A 23,671-nucleotide genomic window follows, 5' to 3' on the forward strand; every position below is an offset into this window, starting at 1 on the left:
ACTTCTGTAAAAGATTGGCTTTAAAATTTAGAGTTCCTTACAAAACAAATCCTGATTGTAAATATCAAATTATTCTAATTAAGATGGAAAAGAAAAAGTGTGATTTCTTAGGGACCTCACTAATGAGTTCAAATATGAAGATGAGAATGAATGGGTGATTAGGTTACCTAAGCGACAAAGTATGAAGGGAGAGCTTACAACCAAATGTGGACACAAAATGATGGCATGGATCAACACAAAAATGATTGTGAATAACAAAGCCAAAATGAGCTGAGACTTGCTAATGAGACAATAATAAGATGACAATGAAAATAATGTACTTACTGCTTAGGACCAATGGTATAATATTAAAGTAAAAGAGAGAATGCAGAGTAAAAGAATTCATGGACACTAGGACACTAAGATTTTCTGTGTCCAGCTTGTTCCCAGATTCTCTATCCAGGGAAATTGTCTTTAAACTGAATAACATAAGAACATAAGATTATGTTTAAAAGAAAGTTCACATCTCTCACCTGAGACAAATTAGACCCCAAGGAAATGAAGGAACTAATAAATGTGATCACTCTTGTTGATCTCAGAGGAACCATGATAAGCAGGAAAAGGATTAAATGATTGAAAATAGGGGAATGCCATTATAATTTTCAAAACAGATTCTGAAAATTATAGACCTGATATCAATCCTCAGCAAATTATGAAACAGAATCAATGAGAAGGGTAACGTAAGTCTAGTGTTGGGTGTTTCAGTCAGTGTGGCCATAGTGCTGGGGGCACGATTCTCAGGCAGGAGGTATCTTTCTGCCCCTTCAAAACACATGCAGTTGGTGGCTGTTTACTCTTCCCTCCTCCCGCTTCTGAAATGACAAATTTAATTTTTTTACATCCAAACTGCTCCCAAAGTTGTGACCTATGTCCCACAGAAGTTATGTCACACAGACATATTGAAAACAACTCAAACATTATAGCTAATATATATAAACTGAATTCTATTTTTTACCTTTTTTCATAAGAGGAACTTCCTTTTTTTCATGTTTCAAGAAAACATTGTTGTCACTTTGATCTAAAATCTGAAAAACAAGCTCTTTATTTAAAGCTGTACAAAAACATAGGACGTAGCATTGGGTGCAAAAGCGACCTTGAACATCAGTGCCCGCATCAAAGGAGAGACCACAGCATTGCCCGAAGTACAGTTTTACGTGTATGTTATGAAGGGTGACAATCACACGTGTTGTAGGAAATTATTTTGGCATGCATCACCAGGATGAGTGCATTATAAACTGTCATATTTACTTCTATCATTTCTTTAAAGGGATGTTTACATTCTACCCATCTTTGCACAGATATTTTCAAAAATCCATTATCTTGCATAGGTGTAATAATGACTGCAACAAATGAGCCAAGTATTTGATTCACCAGGAGCAACAAAGGAGCCTCTGCTATTTGGAAGAGGCTTATCACACCTCTTGCTGGTACAGAGCAAGCATAGAGTATTAGCTCAACAGCAGTGCAATGCAAACACTGGGGAGGTTGGAGCCTGGGGTCTGAGGCCCCAAAGCATGATGGGGAAGAAGATGGGGATGGGGATGGTGAGGAAGACACACCTTGCATTTTGACAGAATCCAAGAAAATCTGTCTAAAAGGCGCTATAAAGCCTTAATGTGTTAAATGCAAGGGCCAGGAGTGTTGGTGGCACCTGAGTGAGCAGATGTGTATGTGTGATGCTGGGAGTGGGGGGCACAGCGGGGGTTGGAGACCTGGGGGGTGGCATATAGAAGCCAGGTCATCACTTTGGGAATCCTTTATGACCCATTCAACAAGGCTCACACAAAACAAACTTACATTTTTGGAATGTATTTCTTTGGGAGAGGTGAGAGAGTTCATGTCTTTTAGAAAAATAGTCCTAGAATGCTCCCCACATTATGTATTTTGTGAATCTGTGAGAAGGGGGGAACAGGCAGGAGAAAAGGAAAATGGCAAAGGCAGAGGTAAGGCAAAGCTCCCATCGGCTGCTTGATCGGAAGACCCCTGAACACACACTAAGACACAACCATGCTCCCTTCCATTGTCTGGTGGAAGGTGGAGCTGTCGGCTTTCTGAGCTTGCCCACTGTGGATGTGTTTCTATCTCATGCCTCTCCACCATGCTGAACAAACATGGGAGGGGGAGGCTCTCAACCCGCCTTCTCTCCCTTCCCAGGAAACGCATGCGTGTCAGAAAGCAAGTGAAATGGGCACACATGCAGCCTAGCAACGACATAACTGTGAGGCTGTCCAGCATCACCGCTTTCTAGATTACCCAAATCCAGGGAATAAAACCTTGTAGGCATAGGAAAATAAATAAAATGTTTAAAAGATTTTGGATGAATAATTCACAGCCTACAGTATTTTCTTTTACATAACACCATGTAAATCTCTGAGTTCCTGGATGCTCCCTTCTATGACAATGTGCTTGTGGCTTTGAAGGTCTGAATGTCTTCAAGCTGAGACAAGGAGACAGGCAGTTAGCTGTCTTCATTAAACACTATTTGTGTACTTTGCTATTTATAAAGCTCTTTCATATATATTACTCCATTACAGAAATGTCTGCAGCCTGTACGCTTACCTCTGCAGTTTAGGGATATTGTTTTCCTAAAATTTCACTCAGTCGTGAAATAGATAACACCTCCCACACAGTAAATGAGATTAGAGTTAAGTCTGAACAAGGGGCTTTCAATACCTTAATTAAAATTACGTTAACAATGAGCAGAGTGGAATTGTCAGTCCCCAAGGGATGCAATGGATTGGCATCATACCCAAAACTCAATTTTGTGAAGTATCTGTTTAACAGGATAAATACATCATAAATAAGTTAGGGAAAGAAAAAAGAACACACCACAGTCAGCTGTGTAACCCTTACCTGATTCAACTGATGTTAAGGAAGCTTAAGGACTGATTGGTTTTACTTTGCCTGGTTTCTTTCCTTCTATTTCTTTGTCCCTCAACCCTCTACCCCAAGCATTTATCATCATCGAGGACCCATGAAGGCTCCCAGACCAGTAAATGCCTTTCTGTCAAATGCAAAGACCCTTTCTGTTTTCACTCTTCCATAGCTAACATTGTGTTCTAGGCTCCTCCCTTTCTGTCATTAATTTATTGAATAAAATCGATCCCCAGTCTGGTCAGATACTGTTACAGTGAAGAGACAAAGTACTGCCTTTTTGGAGCTTATTTTCTAGTGAGGGGGGGGGAAAAAAGATATGAACTCAATAAAAAAGATAGATATGTAATACAATATCAGGTAATGTAAATTCTGTGAAGAAAAGCAACGCAGGCTTGAGAAAGGTAGGTCATTACGGAGCCCAGCTGCTTCTGGGCCTCTCTGTTCTCATTCCATACCCTCATTTCTCCTCACTAGACACTTTTCCAAGCATCCAAGGAGCCTCCACTCGCAAGGTTATTAATGTATTTGCTGTTAATATGTTTGTTCTCCTAATTTCCTTCTAGTCTTTCCTCAAACATCCCCTCTTTATACAAAATTGAATCTCACCATCACCACTAATGCTGGCACTTCCTATCTGCTGCTTCTGCTTTATTTTGCTCCTTAGTATTTATCATTACCTGCCATGCAACATATTTTACTTATTTATCTTGTCCATTGTCTGATTGTCCCACTAAGAAGGGAAGCACCATGAGGACAGGGAGAATTGTCAATTTTTTTCATGCTGCATCCCCACTGTCTAGGACAGTACCTGACTCTTAATATACTCATAGAATTAAAAAAAAGTTTCTGCTCTTTCTAGTACTGTTTCATTTTCACATTTCATAACATGAAAAATTAATTCTTTAGATAAAATCTCCATGATTAAATATTCTTTCTCAAAACCTTCCTAGAGCTCCTGATGGCTCACTACCTCAAGTACAAACTCTTTATTTGGCTTTCAAAGCTCTTCTTGCCCTGGCCAGGTAGCTCAGTTGGTTGGAGCGTCATCCCATACATCAAAAGGCCATGGGTTTGATTCCAGGTCAGGGACATACCTACCTACGTTGTGGGTTTGATCCCTGGTAGGGCACGTATGGGAGGCAACCAATCAATGTTTCTCTCTCATATCAATTTTTCTTTCTCCCTTCCTCTCTCTCTAAAAATCAATAAAACATATCCTTGGGTGGAGATTTAAAAAACAAAACAAAACTCTTCCCAATGAAATTCTAAGTTGTCTAGACATAACTCCCTTCTCTCTCCCTCTTCCCCCCTGCCCCACATGGTCACTTTCTAGCTCTCCCTTTTCTTTCACAAGCAATTTCACTCTCTCAATTTTAATTCTTTACGCCCATCTTCTGGCCCATCCAATAGACGCTGAATTTGTTCTCTTTAGAATTGCAGAAGGGGATTAAAAGAATATTTCTCTTAACACATAAAAATTATTTTCATTCTGTCACATATCATCCCACTCATTCACATAATAACCTTGAGAGTAGGTAATATTATTCCCATTATATAGATGAGAAAACAGAAGACTGTACATCATAGGGAATATAATAAGTAATCCTATATAATAAAGAGCTAATATGCTAATTAGACCAAACAGCAGAACGACTGTCCAGACATCCTTCCGGATGACTTTCTGGATGAAGACAGGGCTGTGAGGGCTGGCCAAGGCTGCGAGGGGCTATGAGGGCCAGCCAGGGCTGTGAGGGCCAAGCCCCTTGCACGAATTTCGTGCATCAGGCCTCTAGTATTGTAATTACTATGTACAGTGCCAGGTGGGTACTGGAAATATGGGGGGCCGACACTTTTTAAAGTATATGGTTGTCTAACCACTATGCTCTACCCCTGAAGCTAACACAAAATAATATTGAATATTAGCTGTAATTAAAAAATAAGTAAAAACTCAATTGCATTAAAGACCTAAAAATGAAAGTCGAAACTATATAAATAAAGAAAACAGAAGATCAAAAGTTGATACCACTGACAAGTGGCATGTAGGTCTGAACTTGAACCTGGGTTGGTCTATCAGAGTGTGGAGCCTGACTCATTCCATAACATATTGCTATCTTGTGGTTTTGTAAAACTGTCTTCCAACTTTCCTTCTCCTTATGGCGAGAGACTTTTATATCTCACTTTTTTTTTTTTGGTGTCCCTCAAAATCTGTAACATTGTATTGTTGAATAAATTTGTCTTAAGTCCTTGGGGCAACTTTGGTTTGTATCTTGTAAAGAGGCTGGCTCTGCTCGTGAAATTTCTGATACCATGAGCAACAATCACAGCATCATACCGGTTCATAGAAAGGAAATGGTAACATCACCAACCATGAAAACTGATTGAGAATTGGCCTGCTTTTAAAATTAAGGCAACGTCAGTCATCTGAAAGCATTTATTGCAATATCAATGTAGTGTCCCATTGAAAATATCTTAGAGGAATCAAAAAAGTATGTGTAGTCAGGGTGAATGTAGCTGGTTTAGGGACTAGGTAGGCAGGTTATTTGATATTTTTTTTTATCTTCTTCTGAGTTTACTGAGCCATTCTTCACTTTTATTGTCATATAGCACTGATGCAAAAACAGAGAACTTGGAGTTGTTGTTTTGGGTTTTTGTTGTTATTTGTTTGGCCACAAACCCAGATGCTGAAAACTCATCAGCTCTTCCATTCGTTCCTCTGCTTTTATAAAATACCATGGAGGTCCTATCAATGACCCTAGGAACCCGGAGGAGGTTGATTGATGACTTTCTTGAGCCAGAATCATTTGAAAAATGCCCAAATAGCTAACCAGGTGTAATTGGTAAAGAACATAACTCAGTTCTGTGATGGGAAGGTAGTTCCATCCACTCATTTTTTATTCATATATCTTCCTTGAGCCCCAGAAAGTGCCACACTTTGGGTTAGACACTGGAGGTTACATCTTTCACAGGACATACCAGACACTCCATCGCCAAACTCTTACAATACATGTCAGTGGTAATCTGGTCATCGTTTTCTAAAATGTCTTTAAATTGGGGAAATGAAATACATTTACCTGTCAGTCTGCTCTCAAGGCCAAGTGCAAGCCAAAAAAAAAAAAAAAGAGAGAGAGACCTGAGTGACCACAGATGACATAAGGGCTAAAGTCCATCCAATCAAAAAGGCATTATGCATCCTGCTTATGAAAAAGGCAGGTCTGACCTAACCTTAAACAACCACACCAGAGATATTCTCTCACTGTCTTAGCAATCTGAATTTGCCACTGACAGAGCAGTAACTGAAAAAAATATTATTTTAAAATATGAGAAAAACACCCAAATGCCAATATTTAGGAAAGAGGTAAATGTTGTTTCATATTACAGTCAGACATTCGAATGTCAACTTGGTGTATGTGCTCCACCAAGATGAATAAAAACGTGCATAGCAAAAAATCAGTACTTTTACCACTGTGACTCGAGTCTCAGCAAACTATTCCCATCCAACTTCTCTAACTTACTGTTGGCACTGTTCACTTTATTCCTCTGGTGTTCCTTAATTTTGAAGCTTTCTTCAAATTAATCATTTGCTTTCTTGACCATCTGTTGTGGTCTGGCAACCTAATTTTCCCAGTTACCTTTCAGAACAGATCCCCTAGGACAGCGGTTCTCAACCTGTGGGTCGAACGACCCTTTCACAGGGGTCGCCTGAGACCATCCTGCATATCAGATATTTACATTACAATCATAACAGTAGCAAAATTACAGTTATGAAGGAGCAACGCAAATAATGTTATGGTTGGGGGTCACAACATGAGGAGCTGTATTTAAAGGGCCAGAAGGTTGAGAACCACTGCCCTAGGAGGTCTCGTCTGTAGAGGCAGTTCTTATATCTCATCTGATGACATAACTTGAGACTGCTTGCCTGTCAGGATGCTTGGTCATCTTGTCCCATTGCTTCATTTTTATTTCTCCTGCTTCTATTAAGCATGCTGCAGTGACAGCTGATCCGGATGCATCACTTGGAGGGGACTGAGGTGATGTGGAGCTCATACGCCAAATTTTGCCTGGAGTAAAGCTGAACTGCTGATTTATCACATGGCAGTGCGCCGGAGTTTTTCACGGAACTTAGACAAATCGTTAATTACAACAGTACCACAGGGCACTGCTCCAGTAAAACAGAACCATAGCAACCTGTCCTCAGAGACCAATTCCCCTGACAAAGGCTGGTGCATCTGTACGAGGAGCTATAAAAGAATTTATACTCCCTTCCTGTTGGGGGTTAACTGAGACAAGTGTGAACTTTACCTGTGGGTTTGGAAATGCTTAAGACAGAAATAGTTCAGCATATTCAGCATTTGTTAAAAGAGAGAGCAGGATGCATTTTGAGTATGGAAAATGGGAATAGGATTTTCTGAAGGCCAGAGGTCAGGTGACACTAGCTCATAAAAGGGGTCTGTGGTAGGTTATGACCACAAAGATGATTAGAATGATTATCTTGGGCAAGGGGAAGACTCTCCCTCCCAGGAATCATCCTGGGATGATGGTCCTGGTGACTGTCCTGTGACTTAGGCTGACTGGAAAGAGAAAAGCCAGGCCTCGAGCAGAAAAGAACTTCATTGTATAGGTCATATCTAGGGTGGATGCAGGGGAGGAGGAATGGGCTAAAGTTAGCCTATTCTGAGCAAGGAGTAGGTGATGGATTGATTTAAAAAAAAAAATAAATTCAAGCCCTAACCAGTTTGGCTCAGTGGATAGAGCATCAGCCTGTGGACTGAAGGGTCCCAGGTTCGATTCCAGTCAAGGGCATGTTCGATTCCAGTAGGGGGTGGGCAGGAGGCAGCTGATCGATGTTTCTCTCTCATCGATGTTTCTAACTCTCTATCCCTCTCCCATCCTCTCTGTAAAAAAAATCAATAAAATATATTTTAAAAAATAAAAAATAAATGCAAGAATCCTGGCTGGAGAATGCCCATCTATAAAACTTGGAAAACCTGTCTAAGCCAAAATGTTGACTATTAACCAATGCAGTATATATTTGTACCTTGAAGTCCTCACCCCTGAGTCAAGTGTACTCCAACCTATCTGTGTGGAATGGGCTGGTTGAATCAATGTGGGGGACAGGATATGGATATGGACAACAAAGAGGAAAGTCATAATAAAAAGTGGCTAAGAAAGTGAGAGCTGAAGTTGAACAGCTAAGGTTCAAGGTGCCCACTGCTGGCAGTGTGACCCTGAGCAAGTTTATTTTCCTCATCTGTAAACTGGGGATGAAAAGAGAACTTACTCCTCAGATAATAATTAAATTAGATAAATGCATGTGAAGTGCAGTACCTGAATTTCTTCAGAGCTGCATAAAAAAAGGAAAGGCTGCCTCCACTAAGACTCACCTGTGTGTGCACAAAGAGAGAATTTCAGAAAATACAACTTTACAGGGCCAGAGATCATCAATCTGGGTCACACTGGTTTCCCTGAAATGGGGAAGGGAACTGTAGCTATGCTAACAAGATTGTGATAAAATAATGAAAAAAGTTTGCTGCCAGGCAGGCTTACAGCCCTACACACATCACCTGCAAAGGTCAGACTAGGAGGCATTTTGATGAGGATTAAGATGTCCTCTAAAAGAACCCTTCATTATTTTCATTACTGGTGGGGTTTTTTTCCATTTTTATTTAATTTATTAGGTTGACACTGGTTAATAAAATTATGTAGATTTCATGTGTACAATTCTATAACACGTCATCTGTATATTGTATTGTGTGTTCACCACCCCAAGTCAAGTCTCCTTCCATCACCATTTATCATCTTTACCCTCTACTATCACCACCACCCCTTTCTCTCTGGTAATCACCATACTGTTGTCTGTGTCTATGAGTTGTTTTGTTTTATTTTATTTTGCTTATTTCCTTCACCTTTTTCACCCAACCTTCCTCCCCTCGGACATCTGTCAGTCCCTTCTATGTATCTATGAGTGTTGCTATTTTGTTAGTTTACTTTGTTCATTAGATTCCACATGTAAGTGAAATCATATGGCATTGTCTTTTTCTGGCTAGCTTATTTCACTTAGCTTAATACTCTCCAGGTTGATCCATGCTGTCACAAAAGGTAAGATTTCCTTCTTTTTTAACAGCTGAGTTGTATTCCACTGTGTAAATGTACCACAGCTTTTTTATCTACTTGGACACCTGGGCTGCTTCCAAATCATGGCTATTGTAAATAACACTGCAATGAACATAGGTGTGCATATATTCTTTCAAATTAGTGTTTTGGATTTCTTTGGATAAATTTCCAGAAGTGGAATTGTTGGGTTATAAGGCAGTTCCATTTTTAATTTTTTTAGGTAACTCCATACTTTTTTCCATAGTGGCTGCACCAATCTGCATTCCCACCAACAGTGCACAACAGTTCCCTTTTCTCTACAACCTTGCCAAACTTGGTGTTTGTCGATTTATTGATGGCAAACATTCTGACAGGTCTGAAGTGATATCTCATTGTGGTTTAATTTGCATCTCTTTGACAGTTAGTGACACTGAGTATTTTTTCAATGTGTCTATTGGCCATCTATGTGCCCTCTTTGGAAAAGTGTCTATTCAGGTCCTTTGCCCATTTTTTAATCAGGTTGTTTGGTATTTTGGTGTCGAGTTATATGAGTTTTTTATAAATTTGGATATTAACCCTTTATCAGATGTATAATTGGTGAATACGCTCTCCCACTCAGTAGGTTATTATGACAGCTTTATTAATCTCAAGAAAATGGCTGATGTTTTAACTGCATCCCAGTCAAAGGCTTCCAAAGCTCCAAATCACCTGCAAGGTCTGATCAAGAACACTCAGTACGTGGACTTTGAAAATGAATGGCCTGCACTGGCTAAAAGGGCAAGTATAAATTAATATCAAAAAAGAAATAAAATGTCATGGAAGTGACACCAACAAAGTGTATGATCAGAAGCAACTGAAGGTGAGGAAAACGAAGGGAGAATGGTGAATGTGATACAAAATGTAGAGCAAAGAAACAAAAGTTAAAAATGACTAGAAAGCAAGGATTATCCCATTGTGGGGGAAAAAACAACTAAAGAATGTAGGGTTTTACAAATAGCTTCAATAGACTGTAGGCCTGGAGAAAAGGAACATAAAGGGCAGTCAATCAAGAATTAGGGGAACGGGAAGAGGAAGACATTAGGAAAACAGATGAAACTGTTGTAACCCTGAGCCACAGCAGATGAGATGATTTGGGGGACTGAATGATTATAACATGGTGGAAATTATCAGCTATGGTCAGAGTCAACATAAATCTGAAAAGCAAACAATATTCTTATCATTTCACTCGAAACTGTGTAACTGTCAGTCAGAGAGCCAGAGCAAGGTGTGTCTGAAACTTGGAAGAGAAGGATATGAAATGCCCTAACATGAAAAAAAATACTTTTAGAAGACAGTCAGACATTATTAACACAGCAGAAGAAAGAACATGCTGCTGATCAGAATGGATCATACAACGTGAGAAAATACTCTCATAGGAGCACAGGTAGGCACACTGTGAGGGAGACGGACACACTGGCTGTTTTAACTGGAAGCCTTTTGAATATTCAGGCATATTGCTCATCAGCAACAGATTGCAGTTGGCTGGCCCATGAAGATTGGTGTAAAGGGAAAGAATGCCCAGTGTAAGGTCAGTCTGAGATTTCCAATTGCACTGAGGCTATATTCATCTCCTAAATGACTAAAATGCCATTGTGATCTTATACAACAGTCTCACGAGTTCAAATCATGGGAAATCATTCCCGTGGGATGAACTTTCTTCTGTGTGCTGAACATATAGTTCTGAGCCTGTTACACCCGAACATAATAAGACCCTGGGTCCCAGCAAATTCATCAAACTAATAAAAACCACCTGGTTATGGGGAGGGTGTGGAGAGTGCCCCGTGTAGTAGCTAATTGTTCTTCCTTTAGTAATGACCTCTCGTAGCACTGTTAGCCCCGAGTGCCTTCCTTCTTCAAATGTGACAGATATGGGTCGGAATTAAAGTACATGCATGCACACATTCACACAGGCACCATAAATAGAAGATAACTGGGAAGATGCCTAGGGGTTAAGAAGAATTATGTTTGATTTCTGAGTTTAAGAAAGTACAGATAGTCAAACACTCAGAATTATTTCCTACTGGGAATTACTGCAACGATGGCCAAAGGAGAAATTAGTATGCAACTTTGGATAATCCCTATTTATCCAAATTAATTGGATACCATGAGTTTCAAAACAGACTTCCTACTAGGATCACAGGGATACAAATAAATGATACCACATGCATACACACAAGTAACTTAAGAATTTGAGAAATATTACATAAAAGGAAAAATATTAATATAAATGTCATACCTAATCTATGAAAAGCACTAACTAAAAGCTTGGAAAGGTGACAAAGCAATGGCTGCATAAAATACAAGTCAAGATTTTGAAGATCCTGAAAAGCAGGTGGGTACAGCTATACCACATTTTGCTTCAAAGAGGTAAATAAAGTTGTCATTATTTACAACGGTAGTTTGCAGTTTTCTCTTCCTTTTAGGCCTCTGATTAAATTGTATTCTTTTTTCTTTGGAAAATAATTTGGTGGTTCCCTTTCTTCATATCCTGGATTTAGTTGTCCTTATTGGTCAAAAGGAGGTACTTTCCTGCTCCCTTTCACAAATCACTCCTAGCTCTTTTCAATATCCTTTCAATGGCTTCTTAAAATAATTCTAATTTATAGATGAAGTGATATGCTGCCTGGGAGTAATGGGGGCTGGGGGAGGTATGAGTGAAACAAGACTGGCCATGACTTAATCATTGTTGGAGATGAAAAATGAGCACATAGGAGTTGATTGTACTATGTTTTAAATTTTCCATAATGAAAAATTTTAAAAATAAAACCAATAATTATTAAGCCTTGTACTTTATGACAATGGTTTTCTGCCAAAGGGATAGAAATTGGGCTAAAGTCAGAAGACTTTATTGGCTCATTTGTAACTGAAATCTAATCTCTAATTCCAAATAGCATTCTGCAGTACCTTACCTAAAGACATGAACAATGAACCAAACCCTTTTCTAAATACTCTCATTTTGTTATCATGTCAAAAATAGCAACCATCTAGGTGACTACAGTTATTCGTATTTAGATTAAAGTTTAGCTATAAGCTTCTTGGAAATAAAGGTAAAAAGAGAACCATAGTAAGTAATAAAATTCATGTTCTGATAAAAAATATCAAATAGATTTTTTCCTGGCATTAATTTCTAATATCTGAATGAACTTTGTATTATAATACAAAGGACACTATCCTAAATAATAAAAGCCTAATATGCTAAGTGTCCAGTTGACCAGTTGGCCATTCAACCAATCAAAGCGTAATATGCTATTGACTAGAGGCCCGATGCATGAAGTTACTTCAAGAGTAGGCTTTCCTTCCCCAGGCTGCCGGCACCAGCTTCCCTATGGCACCGGGAACCCAGGCTTCCCTCCAGTCGCTGGCAGGCACCCAGGACCCCAGTCTAATTAACATATTACTCTTTTATTATTATAGATATGCTAAGGCTGCTCAACCACTCGCTATGATGCGTACTGACCACCAGGGGGCAGATAGTCAACCGGTCGACCAGTTGCTATGACGTGCACTGACCACCAGGGAGCAGATGTCCAACCAGTAGGTTAGCCTGCTGCTGGGGTCTGGCTGACCGGGACTGAGCGAGACGGGCCTGATATGCCCTAGAGCCCTCCTGCAGTCCCTCCCTGGCTGGCCAACCTCCTGTGTCCCTCCCTGGCTCAATCGTGCACCAGAGGGGTACCTCAGCCTGGCCTGTGCCCTCTCATATTCTGGGTCCCCTCGGGGAATGTTGGAGAGCTGGTTTTGGCCTGATCCCGCGAGCCAGGCCGAGGGACCCCACTGGGCCTCTAGTATAACAGAATGGACAATGTCTTTAACTTGGCTTCAAAGATGAAGTGTTTCTCAAGTGGTCAATCCCTGAATCAGTTCTTCCTAAACACCAAGGGCTTTTGCACTGGGTTCGGGGAGGCAAAGCAACTCTGTTGGGGTCTACGGTAGAATAGTCCAGACATATAGTTTTTGATATCAACTACCAAGCTAGAGTCAGGGATACTAAATCAAGGGGAATAAATGGAAAGTATGTCTGTATTTTTTAAATAGACTTCTCTTAGCAGGGCTTTTTTGACAGTAGCCTAGTTTAAGTCAATCTGGAATTACACTTTCTGATAAGAATTCATATTACAAATTACAGAAAAGTTCAGATGCTTCGGATTTGAGCATATAGGTTTTGGGATGATCTTCAAGCTATATATATAATGTATATGTATGTATGTAATGTTAAAGTTTTCACAGCCTAATAACTAAAATGAAAAGCATCGTGAGCTAGCGGTCAGGAGGTATAAGTCAGTTTTATTTTTACTAGTTTGTTTAGCCTTGGGTAAGTAACTAACTTTTCCGAGTCTTGTTTCATCACCTAAAAAAACTAGGTCATTCAATTAAATGTTTCAGTTACTTTGAGGAACTAATGTGAAATACTTCTTGGATTCATCTAATCTTTATGAAAGTGAATAAATCTCAAGGTGTCATTTAGTCAGTAAAGTTCATCTCACCAGGATTAAATCTTGATCGCTGTTGCTGGTTTCAACTTCAATCAAACCCTGACATTCTTGCACAAGGTTCTGATTCTCCTTCCTTTTCATTTCCCAAGAAGAGGCCTATAGCAAGGTATTAATGAAAATATACAAGGATTAGTGGCAATCAATGATACACATTAAACTACCTTCATTCACCCTCTATTAACTTTTGTATAGAAGCAGATCTCTGTAGGAGAAACAGAGGAAATTAAATTTCTGATCGTTGCTCTCAAGAAGTATATGATTTAGATATGCATTAGTAAAGATTAAATAATAACAGACAACAATTCAAAAGACTATCATAAGACAAATTAAGTATGAAATGAGTGGTGTAAATTATTATGCTCAATGGTGAATCAAAAGGCTTGTAGTATTTTGCATGAATTACTGCCCATATATTGGATAAATAATGTCTCATATGGATATACATACTGTTCTTACGGTGAATCAAAAGGCTTGTAGTATTTTGCAAAGGAGCTGCATGAATTACTGCCCATATATTGAATAAATAATGTCTCATATGGATATACATACTGTTCTTAAAATCTATGGAGGTGTTGCTGAAGAGTAAGATATGTATTCATTTCACAATATCTATGATGGCTTTCTCTTATTATGTAGTTCTTAACAATGGACACTAGACATGCCTAGTATTATGTGAGATATCTACAGTCATTCTATTGATATTGAAAGATGTCCTCATACTTGCAAGGTGAGAAAAAGAATGGAAAATTTATGGTGCAGGGTAAGGGCTCCTTTGATTAGAATGGCTAGAGGCAGACTCTTAGCTTCTTGAGGGCAAGAACTGTGTCAATCTTGGAGACCTCAGCACCTGGTCCAGAGTAAATGATTAATATTTTGTTTGTTCAGTGAAATGAATTAACAAATAACATGGGGAAAACTTAAAAGAATTAAAAGTTGCAGATGTAGGAAACCATAAGAATATTACTTTTAGTGGGAGACCTGTTTTCAGGAAATGGAAGGAAAGTTGTTCGGGATAAAGAAAGTGGAATCTCCTGAGAAACACAAGAGTGTGATAAAAAAAAAACCAATTCTCTAGAAAGAACAGGTAATTAATTAATTACCTGTATTAACAGAGCAGAACTGTGGTGCAAATGAGCTAAATTATTTGCTAATACCAGAGCCCTTTTTATCAAACTTTTGGAGCAGGTGGTGAGATTTACTCAGAGCACATCTGCCTTCCTAATCCTATCTACTTAGGCAAATATTAAAATTAATTACACTCCTTGCACCTCCTTTGGCAGTGGTAATGCCTAGTACTGTATTTACCAGACAGAATATTAAAAATTCACTGCAAATAATCCTCAAGTAATTAAAAGTTGTTTCAATTGCAGTTTAAAAGCTGATTAAATGCATTTTTCAACAGCTTATAAAGAATGACACAGTCTTCTGATCTATCCACCTCACTTGTAGATTTTGGTAAGTACAGGATATCTTCTGAAGTAAAATTATTTTACCTTTTCAAGAGTTGACATATAACCAGTCTCCCTTTCTTCACCCTCCACTTACTAATCAAACTATCTATTCTTCTCCCCTCTTTACTCCAACAAAAACAGTAAAATGCTTCCTGAGCTCATCCCTATTACCCCTAAGTCATTAAGTCAATGGACTTTTTTAGAGGCCTTAGCTCATCCCTATTACCCCTAAGTCATATTAAGTCAATGAACTTTTTTAGAGGCCTTTGGCCTCTCAGTAGAATTTTACCTCTCTGATAATCTCCCCTTGGGTTGCCTTTTGTTCCCCCTCCCCTTGGCTTTAATAATAAAACAAATTCCCAATTTCTTCTCCTACGCTCTGGCTAGTCCCTCACAATCCCTTGTGCACATATCCTCAGACTGCTAGGCAGGTTTCTATTTGTCTTTCTTTTCTTCTTACCCTTACTCCTCACTTGGCACGTTCCCTAGGGAGTCTCGAAGTGTGTAAGCTGAACTCATGCTCCTCCTCACAAGCCCAGCCATCTTCTAGCATTCCCTATTTCAATGAATGGATTCACCATCCAACCAGGTGCAAGAGCTAGAGGTTCTGTAGTCATTCTTGCCATTTCCCTCTGCTTCACCTTCTATATCCAATATATCACCCAGCGGTGCCAGTGTTCCCTCCTCAAGACAATGGATCCACTTCTTTCTACTCCCCCACCATCATCCTAGCCCTCACTACCGGTATTTCTCATGCGAACACTGTAATAGCCTAACTACCCTGCCTGAATTCACTCTGCTCTCTACTAACCCTTCTTCCATACTCATCCAATGTAATAGTCTCCCAAGGAAAATCTAGCCATGCCACTTCCGTACCTGAAGCTCTTCAGTGGTTTCCCATTGCTTTGAGGATAAATGTAAAACCTCTTATCAAAGGTTATATATAGGATCTGTATGGTTCTGGTCACTCCATCCTCGTCTCACACCAGCCTCTTTCAATCTTGCTACTCCATCACAGCTTAGTTGTCTTCCTAAGGCACTCTGTATTCACCATGCTCCCTGTCAGAGCATGCACTGCTCCTGAGTCCTCTGCTTCAGTGGCCTCAGTTTACTATCCTGCCGACTATGCCACTGTCAGAGCACTCTTTTTAAAAAAAATATATTTTATTGATCTCAGGGAGGAAGGAGGGGGAGAGAGAGAGACAGAGAAAGAGGGAGAGAGAATAACACTAATGATGGGAGAGAACCATTGATAGACTGTCTCCTGCACACCCCCTACTGGGGACCGGGCCCACCACCCGGGCATGTGCCCTTGACTGGAATCAAATCTGGGACCCTTCAGTCTGCAGGCAGATGCTCTATCTATGAGCCAAACCCTGCATGCTGGTACAAGTGTGGGAGTACAGGTTCTGATCCTGTCCAACTATGCTAACTGTAGGGTCTGAGCCCCTCTGCCAGGGGCTGAACCTTCTTGGATGCTGGGTGGTAGATAGAGAAGCCATGAGAAGTTGTGGGTGTGTAAGAATGAGTCTTTATTACAGGCCAAGTGGCCATTGCTAACAAGGAGAATCAGACAAAACATTTCTTCACAACAGTCCCATACAGGCAGCCGCACACTGGCTGGTTAACAAATACATCTTTCCCACAAAGCAGCAGCAGCCTCTGTACCTATAGCTATTATCTGAGCAGCTGTGTGTTGCCTCTAGACCAAGCATGTCAAACTCGCAGCAAATAAATGAGGCAAATCCCCAATCTTGAAATTGCACAGTTAGTTAGTGGAAGTCAGGGTTAAAGGATAAAACTAATTTATACACAAGGTATTACTCACATGCAGTATTTTGGACATAGCAAGGGCTGAAGGAATATCTGCTGAATACATGAACTTGTATGTATATGATACACAATTCAAAATAAAATTCTGATGATTATAGACAGATTCAGCTTGGCTTCTATTGTCTCAAAAAAATTTATGGCCAAAACTTCAAAGTTATAGGGAATTGGACTTTCAATATTTTAAGAGAACAAACTACCCAAAAACGGAATGACAAAGGCTGCCTTAGGAGGTAATGAGTCTCCATCACTAAAGATTTTCAAGAAAAGTCTATATACCATTTGCCAAAGATATTACAAAGGAATGTGTGAGATATTTCTGTAATGTAACTATTGTTCAGAATAATTGCTTCTGAAAGAACCATGCCTAAAATACCTTGTCTCCCACAATGCATAATATAGTATCTTACAGAGGGCAGAAGTTCAGTAGATATCTGCTGATTAAAGCAGTTTATTCCTTTCAGAGCCTACAGCAGTTCTTTTTAATATATTTTACGGTAGCCGATATCTACCCTTGAAGGGTGAATTTAATTTTTGGAAATAGGAAAAAGACATTAGAAGTCAAGTTTGATGAATAAGGCAGATAAACTAGGCCATAAATTTTGGGGTGTAAAGGATTTAAAATGGTAGTGAGATAATAATGTCTGTAATAATTTAGCACTGTGTCTGGCACACTCAGTTTTGGGCATTGTCATTATTATAAACTGAATCTGAGGGCTAATTCTCAAAAAGGACTTAAGTAAAGGTAACATTGTAAGAATGAAAGTACAGCGATTCTTTTAAAAGAAAGAAACTCTCACTGGCTGGTGTGACTCAGTGGTTGAGCATCATCCCATGCACCAAGAGGCTGCTGGTTCGATTCCTGGTCAGGGCAGATGCCTGGGTTGTGGCCTTGATCCCTAGTAGGGGGCGCCAGCAGGGGGCGCCTGCAGGAGGCAGCAGATCGATGTTTCTCTCTCACTGATGTTTATCTTTCCCTCTCCCTTCCTCTCTCTCTAAAATCAATAAAAACATATTTAAATAACTTTTTAAAAGAAAAGAAACTAATTTGGATACACAGACATTGTCAGGTAGAACATTTATTAAAATCAGTCTCAACACTTAGTTGTACTATTGAAACTATATCCCATTTTCCCGGAACCATGACTACAGGGGTAACTACTATTATAGAATTTGGCTAAGCATTTTTGCTGTAAAGCATTGGATGCAAAATCCTCAAGTCTACAGGTTTATCCTATATGAGCATCCTATATGAATATGTCTCTTAAACACAGGCATATTCTTTGGGGGCCTTTCAGTTGGTTGAGCTCTCTATACATTTTGCTGATGTGCTGATATTAGCAATCTGACCTTTCCTCCAAAAGAGAGAACATAGAAGAAAAAGTAGAAATTGGGACATTGTCCAGGAAACTGAGATTACACTGTGTATGCTTTAATTAGAGTGCTTTAAAAATGTGAAAATGAAGCAAAACCTTTACCACCTGCTATTTCCAGAGAAGAAGAATACTACACATTTGGTGACTAAGAAGAGAAAAAACACACCTGGGATCTCTCAGTGAGCCTGACCTTTTCTGGGAGGGCTGCTGGATGTCTCTGCTGTGGCTCTGCCTTCTTCCTTGTAGACTTCATCACTTTAGTCTCTGAAACGAACTCCACATCAGAGTCCGCCCCTTCCGTGTTGCTCTTCCAGCTTCTTTGGGCGGCCGAGAGCTCAAAGGATGCAAGAGACTCATGCTTCAAGTCATAACCCGAAGGCCTGATTTTCCGAGGTTTTGTATTTTCCTTAAACAACAAAGGATATGTTTTTATTTTTTAGTAGTCAGCTTATTTATCATTAAGCACCATTTTTCTAAAAACCTTACAACACTAGGTGATATTTATTACTAATAAAAACCTTAAAAAGCAGAAGCTTAGAAACAGACTTTAGCAAATGTACACCACTATAATGGCTCATTCAGAATCAATAGAGCTGGGCTGAGTCAACAAATCTAATTTTGAGGATTCAGAAGACCCCAAATTGAGAACAGTGTGCTTCTTGATTCCTTCCAACAGAGATTTACTTGCCTTTGGCTCCCTGGTGCATATATATATCAATAATCTGCTTATCTAAACGTTGGCTGGGGTTTATCAATCCCATAACCTGCCTGTTAACAAATGTGAACTAAAATTATAATTTTCCATGTTTTCTGTGTGATGGTATAACTGAAAGCTTTATGTAAAGATTTATAAATTTTCCCTCTACATTTTAAATTTTAGATAATAGATATTTGAGAAATAAAATGCAACTAGAGGCCGGGTGCATGACATTTATGCACTGGGGGGGGGGGGGGGGTCCCTCAGCCCAGCCTGCGCCCTCTCACAGTCTGGGACCCCTTGGGGGATGTCTGCCTGCGGACAACCCCCGAGGGGTCCTTAGTGTTGCCACAGAGGCCGGAGAGGCTCCCGCCACTGCTTCTGTGCTCGCCAGCTGTGAGCCCGGCTTCTGGCTAAGTGACACTTCCCCTGTGGGAGTACACTGACAACCAGGGGGCTCCTGCATTAAGCATCTGCCCCTTGGTGGTCAGTGTGCAACATAGGGACTGGTCGTTCCGTTGTTTGGTCAATTTGCATATTAGGGTTTTATTATATAGGATATGACATTTAGCAAGCATAAGAAACAATGTAAAAATTACACATATAACATATTTCTAGGCAAATATATCCAGATAGTCTCTCTCTTTATATTAAATATATAAATATATGTATCACATATATCCATTGAAAATATTGGAAAGAAATACATTAAAATATATTAAATGGTCATCAGCTCTAGGAAGTAAGACAACACATGATTTAAATTTTCTTATTTATATTTTATTTTCTGTGTTTTCCTAATAAACATTTTTTTCTTATTAATATCACTCTAATAAGAAAAATGGTGACAGTTTTAAAAGAATTCATTAGTGCTTCACTTTTTTAATATATCTTTTGTTATTGACAATATTCCAGATAATCTCCCATTTACCTCCCCCCCTTTATTTCCCTCCTCCCAGAGTGCTTCACTTTTTGAAGCTCATAAACCATGATGACATTTGGCCCTTGATAAGTCTTATCCTTTATATGAAAACATCACACAAATGGCTCAATCCTACTTTAATCACTCACCTTAGATGCTGAAATTCGGCAGATGGTAGTGGACTCAGCAATCCTGCTTTTTGGTATAAACTGAAGCTATTATGGAAAAAGTCATTAGACAAATGTGAGTAACAAATAACTTGCAATTGGCATATTACAATAATTCAATATTCTTCATTTCTTAGAAGTTTCAAGATTGCATATCCTCACCGATAATTGATCATTACTTAAGGGTTCCCTTCCAGTTTAGATGTTCTGATTAGTGGGAACTGGATGATACAAGAGAACCCAATGGCTGTTGAAACATTATAGATCAAATGTCTCATGAGCAAGGTCAGGGTGCCCCTGCATCAAACACCATCTCCCCAGGCCTCTCTCCCCTTTCGGAGACCCTTGGTTCCTTACTCTGAGGTCCCAGCATCTGGAATGCATTCTGACCTTCAGCTATAGCTCTGTCTAGGTCAGAGCTCCAGGCCTGAGCTTCAAGGGACTTTTGAGGGTAGAGTGGGTTTAATGGTGTCCCTCCTCGCTGGATGCTGCCTTATCCCCCTCACCCAGCTGCTGCCTTGTAAGCAGAGGCAGGGCTAGAGGGAGAGGAAGCATTTGCTCTCCCTGAAAAAGAAGCACCTTTTAAGCTAAATTGGCTGTGATGATCGTTACCCTAAAATAATGAAACACTAATGAAATACACAGAGAGAACATAAAGAACAACACAGGCTCTGCACCCCAGGCCCAGCTTCACTCCCCTTGGGTTGGAACCCTGAGTAGGGGACCACTTGCACCTCCTTTCAGTGCGCCCATCATCTCTTACTGTTCCATTGCAGTATCAGCTTGGTCCAGATTCTCTAAGACAGGATATTTACCTTGCTCTTATATGTACCTATCCCCCAAATTGGTCCTGACTCTGATTAAGGGTGAGATCTGTTCTCTGCGGAAAATTTTTTAGATGTGCATGGAATGCAGAAATTTTTAAATAGTGCCTTTTCCTCTTTGCTCAGATCCGCCTTGGTGCATCTTATAAATTCCAGGTATCTTCAAGGCAACCCTTCCAAAACTGAATCCACTATTTTGCCTCTACCTGCACTCACCCGCAACCAGTACTTCCTAGAGCATTCCCCTTTCTTTTTTTAAAATGTATTTTTATTGATTTCAGAAAAGAAGAGAGAGGGAAAGGGAGAGAGAGAAACATCAATGATAGAGAATCATTGATCGGCTGCCTCCTGCACACTCCACATTGGGGATCGAGCCTGCAACCCAGGCATATCTCCTGATCAGGAATCAAACTGTGACCTTCTGGTTCTTAGGTCAATGCTCAACCACTGAGCCACAACAGTCCAGCAGTGGATTCCTCTTTCGACTAATGACATCACCATACACCCAGCCATCCAAGCTAGGTTATCTTTGGCTGATCATCACTCTCAATCCCTTCCACCTAATCAGGGATCAAGCCTTGTGGATTTCTCCACTTAAATATATTTTAAATTCAAAACTTTACACTGGCCTCAAATAACCATACTTTTTGTTGATGTTGTTGTTAATCCTCACCCAAAAATATTTTTCCATTGATTTTTAGAGAGAGTGAAAGGGAGTGGTAGAGACAGAGAAAGAGAAACATCCATGTGAGAGACACATCAAATCTTGCCTCCTCCTGGTACGTGCCCTGACCAGAATCTAACTGCTCTAACCACTTAGCAACTGGCTAGGGTAAATAACCATACTTTTTAAAGGCTTTTATCATCTCTGATTGAACTATTTTCTATAATCTCCCATTTTCTTGCTTCTAGTTCAGAGACTTTTCTAGACCTATGTCACAACCACTTTCTATACAATATTATTCTCTTTATTAAAATATGGAAGAGGAGGAGGAAGGGTGGGGGTAGATGGCATTCTCAAAATTAAATGCATGTGATTAGAATCACCTGGTAAGTGTTTAGAGAAAACTACTGATTCCATGTCCTTAAGCCCTAAACTTCTCAATGAATTGTGTGGAGTAGGGGGCCTAGCGTCAGCATTTTATGGAACGCTCCACGTGACTCTATGCAGTCAGGACTGAGAACCACCAGCCGAGCAGACGGAGTCTCATTTCTACAGCACTGAGCATATGGAATGGCCCATACAGACATTCAAGTCCCTTAAATGGAACCAAACAGCACCTACCATAACTTACAATCAGCTTTCCAATGGCTGTTGCCTAAACTTTTAAATTCCTCTTCTGAGCCATTTTCCACCCCTCTGATGCCCCCTGTTGCCCTCACAGACTCAGTTCCCAATCCCTATTTCCCAGGTTCACTTTTATGTTCTCATGCCTTTGTATAACCCAGTGATGGCGAACCTTTTGAGCTCGGCGTGTCAGCATTTTGAAAAACCCTAACTTAAATCTGGTGCCATGTCACATATAGAAATTTTTTGATATTTGCAACCATAGTAAAATAAAGACTTATATTTTTGATATTTATTTTATATATTTAAATGCCATTTAACAAAGAAAAATCAACCAAAAAAATGAGTTCGCGTGTCACCTCTGACATGCGTGTCATAGGTTTGCCATCACTGGTATAACCTATTTCCTTTGCCTGTAATAACTCCCAATCTTCTCCATTTTTTAGAGAGTTCACTCATCCTTCAAGTCTCAGTTCAAATTTTATACATTCTAAATACATCTCCCAATTCCCCAAGGGAAAATTGCTTTATCTTCTTTGCCCCTGTAGTATAATTTCTTTTTAGATGTTTATATAGATAATATATTCACATGGAACAACATACATTTTTAAGTCTATTTTTTAAGTTTCCTTACTACTCCATTCTCCATCTGTCCAGTTCACATTCCTCTAACAAATAACCACTGTTGCTCCTTTTTTGTTTATATTTCCAGAGATTTGTTTGCACATTGTATACAAGCATATATAAATAAATTGTCCCCACTTTTTTGAGGTAGGGAAAAATGGTAGCATTTATATACATAGTCTGTATCTTGCGTTTTTACTTACATATATATATCCTCGAGATCTTTCCCTGTTGGTACTTTAAAAGTTTCTTCATCCCCCTTTTCAGCTGCATTGTATTCTAATGTATTGCTGTACAACATTTTATTTAACCAGAGCTGTTGATAGACATTTAGGTCTTCTCAATATCTTACTACACAAAGTATTTTTCAATGACTTGTAAAACAGATAATTTTATAAATAGGTAATTTCATATTTATTTGAGTACATCTGTACAATCAATCTAAAAGAAAAATGTCTGGGTCAAATGGTATATGCACTTGTAATTTTGATAGACATTGCTGAATTGTTGCCAGCAGGCTTTTGGTTGGTCTAGCATACAGTCATTCTTGTGAGTATTCCAAGAGCACATAATAAAAAGTTCATTCTCTATTTTGAGAGTACAATGATACACACACACACACACACACACACACACACACACTAGGGGCCCAGGGCACAAAGATTCGTGCATGGGGGGTGGGTTCCTCAGCTTGACCTGCATCTCTCCAATCTGGGAGCCCTCAGGGGAGCCCTCTCCAATCTGGGAGTTTGTGTCTGTCTTTGCAATCATATGAGCGAATTGTCTGAGACCCCAACCCAGTTTGGTTTGTTGCTCACAGAATGATAGAGGCCTTTTTTTTCCTTTGCTTCATTGGTGGAGATTTCCTGGAAGTTTTAGGATATCTTCCCTTTAATTTTTCCTAGACACTCTGATTTTACTTATGTCTCTCACCTTTGCTTTCCCTCCATCCCC

General features: G+C 39.6%; 1 protein-coding gene across 1 annotated transcript in view; it reads right to left on the bottom strand.

The window, feature by feature from the left end:
* Positions 1-23,671, bottom strand: part of MORC1 (MORC family CW-type zinc finger 1) — a 144,524-nt gene that overhangs the window by 24,571 nt on the left and 96,282 nt on the right. Inside the window, exons 18-21 of the mRNA XM_014540912.1 lie at positions 19,964-20,029; positions 18,362-18,601; positions 13,530-13,634; positions 995-1,064 (exon numbers count right to left, since the gene is read on the bottom strand). Coding sequence (XP_014396398.1) covers positions 995-1,064; positions 13,530-13,634; positions 18,362-18,601; positions 19,964-20,029 — 481 coding nt within the window. The remainder of the gene's footprint in view (positions 1-994; positions 1,065-13,529; positions 13,635-18,361; positions 18,602-19,963; positions 20,030-23,671) is intronic.

This window comes from Myotis brandtii, unplaced genomic scaffold (assembly GCF_000412655.1).
Source record: "Myotis brandtii unplaced genomic scaffold, ASM41265v1 scaffold106, whole genome shotgun sequence".
Classification (NCBI taxonomy): Eukaryota; Metazoa; Chordata; class Mammalia; order Chiroptera; family Vespertilionidae; genus Myotis; species Myotis brandtii.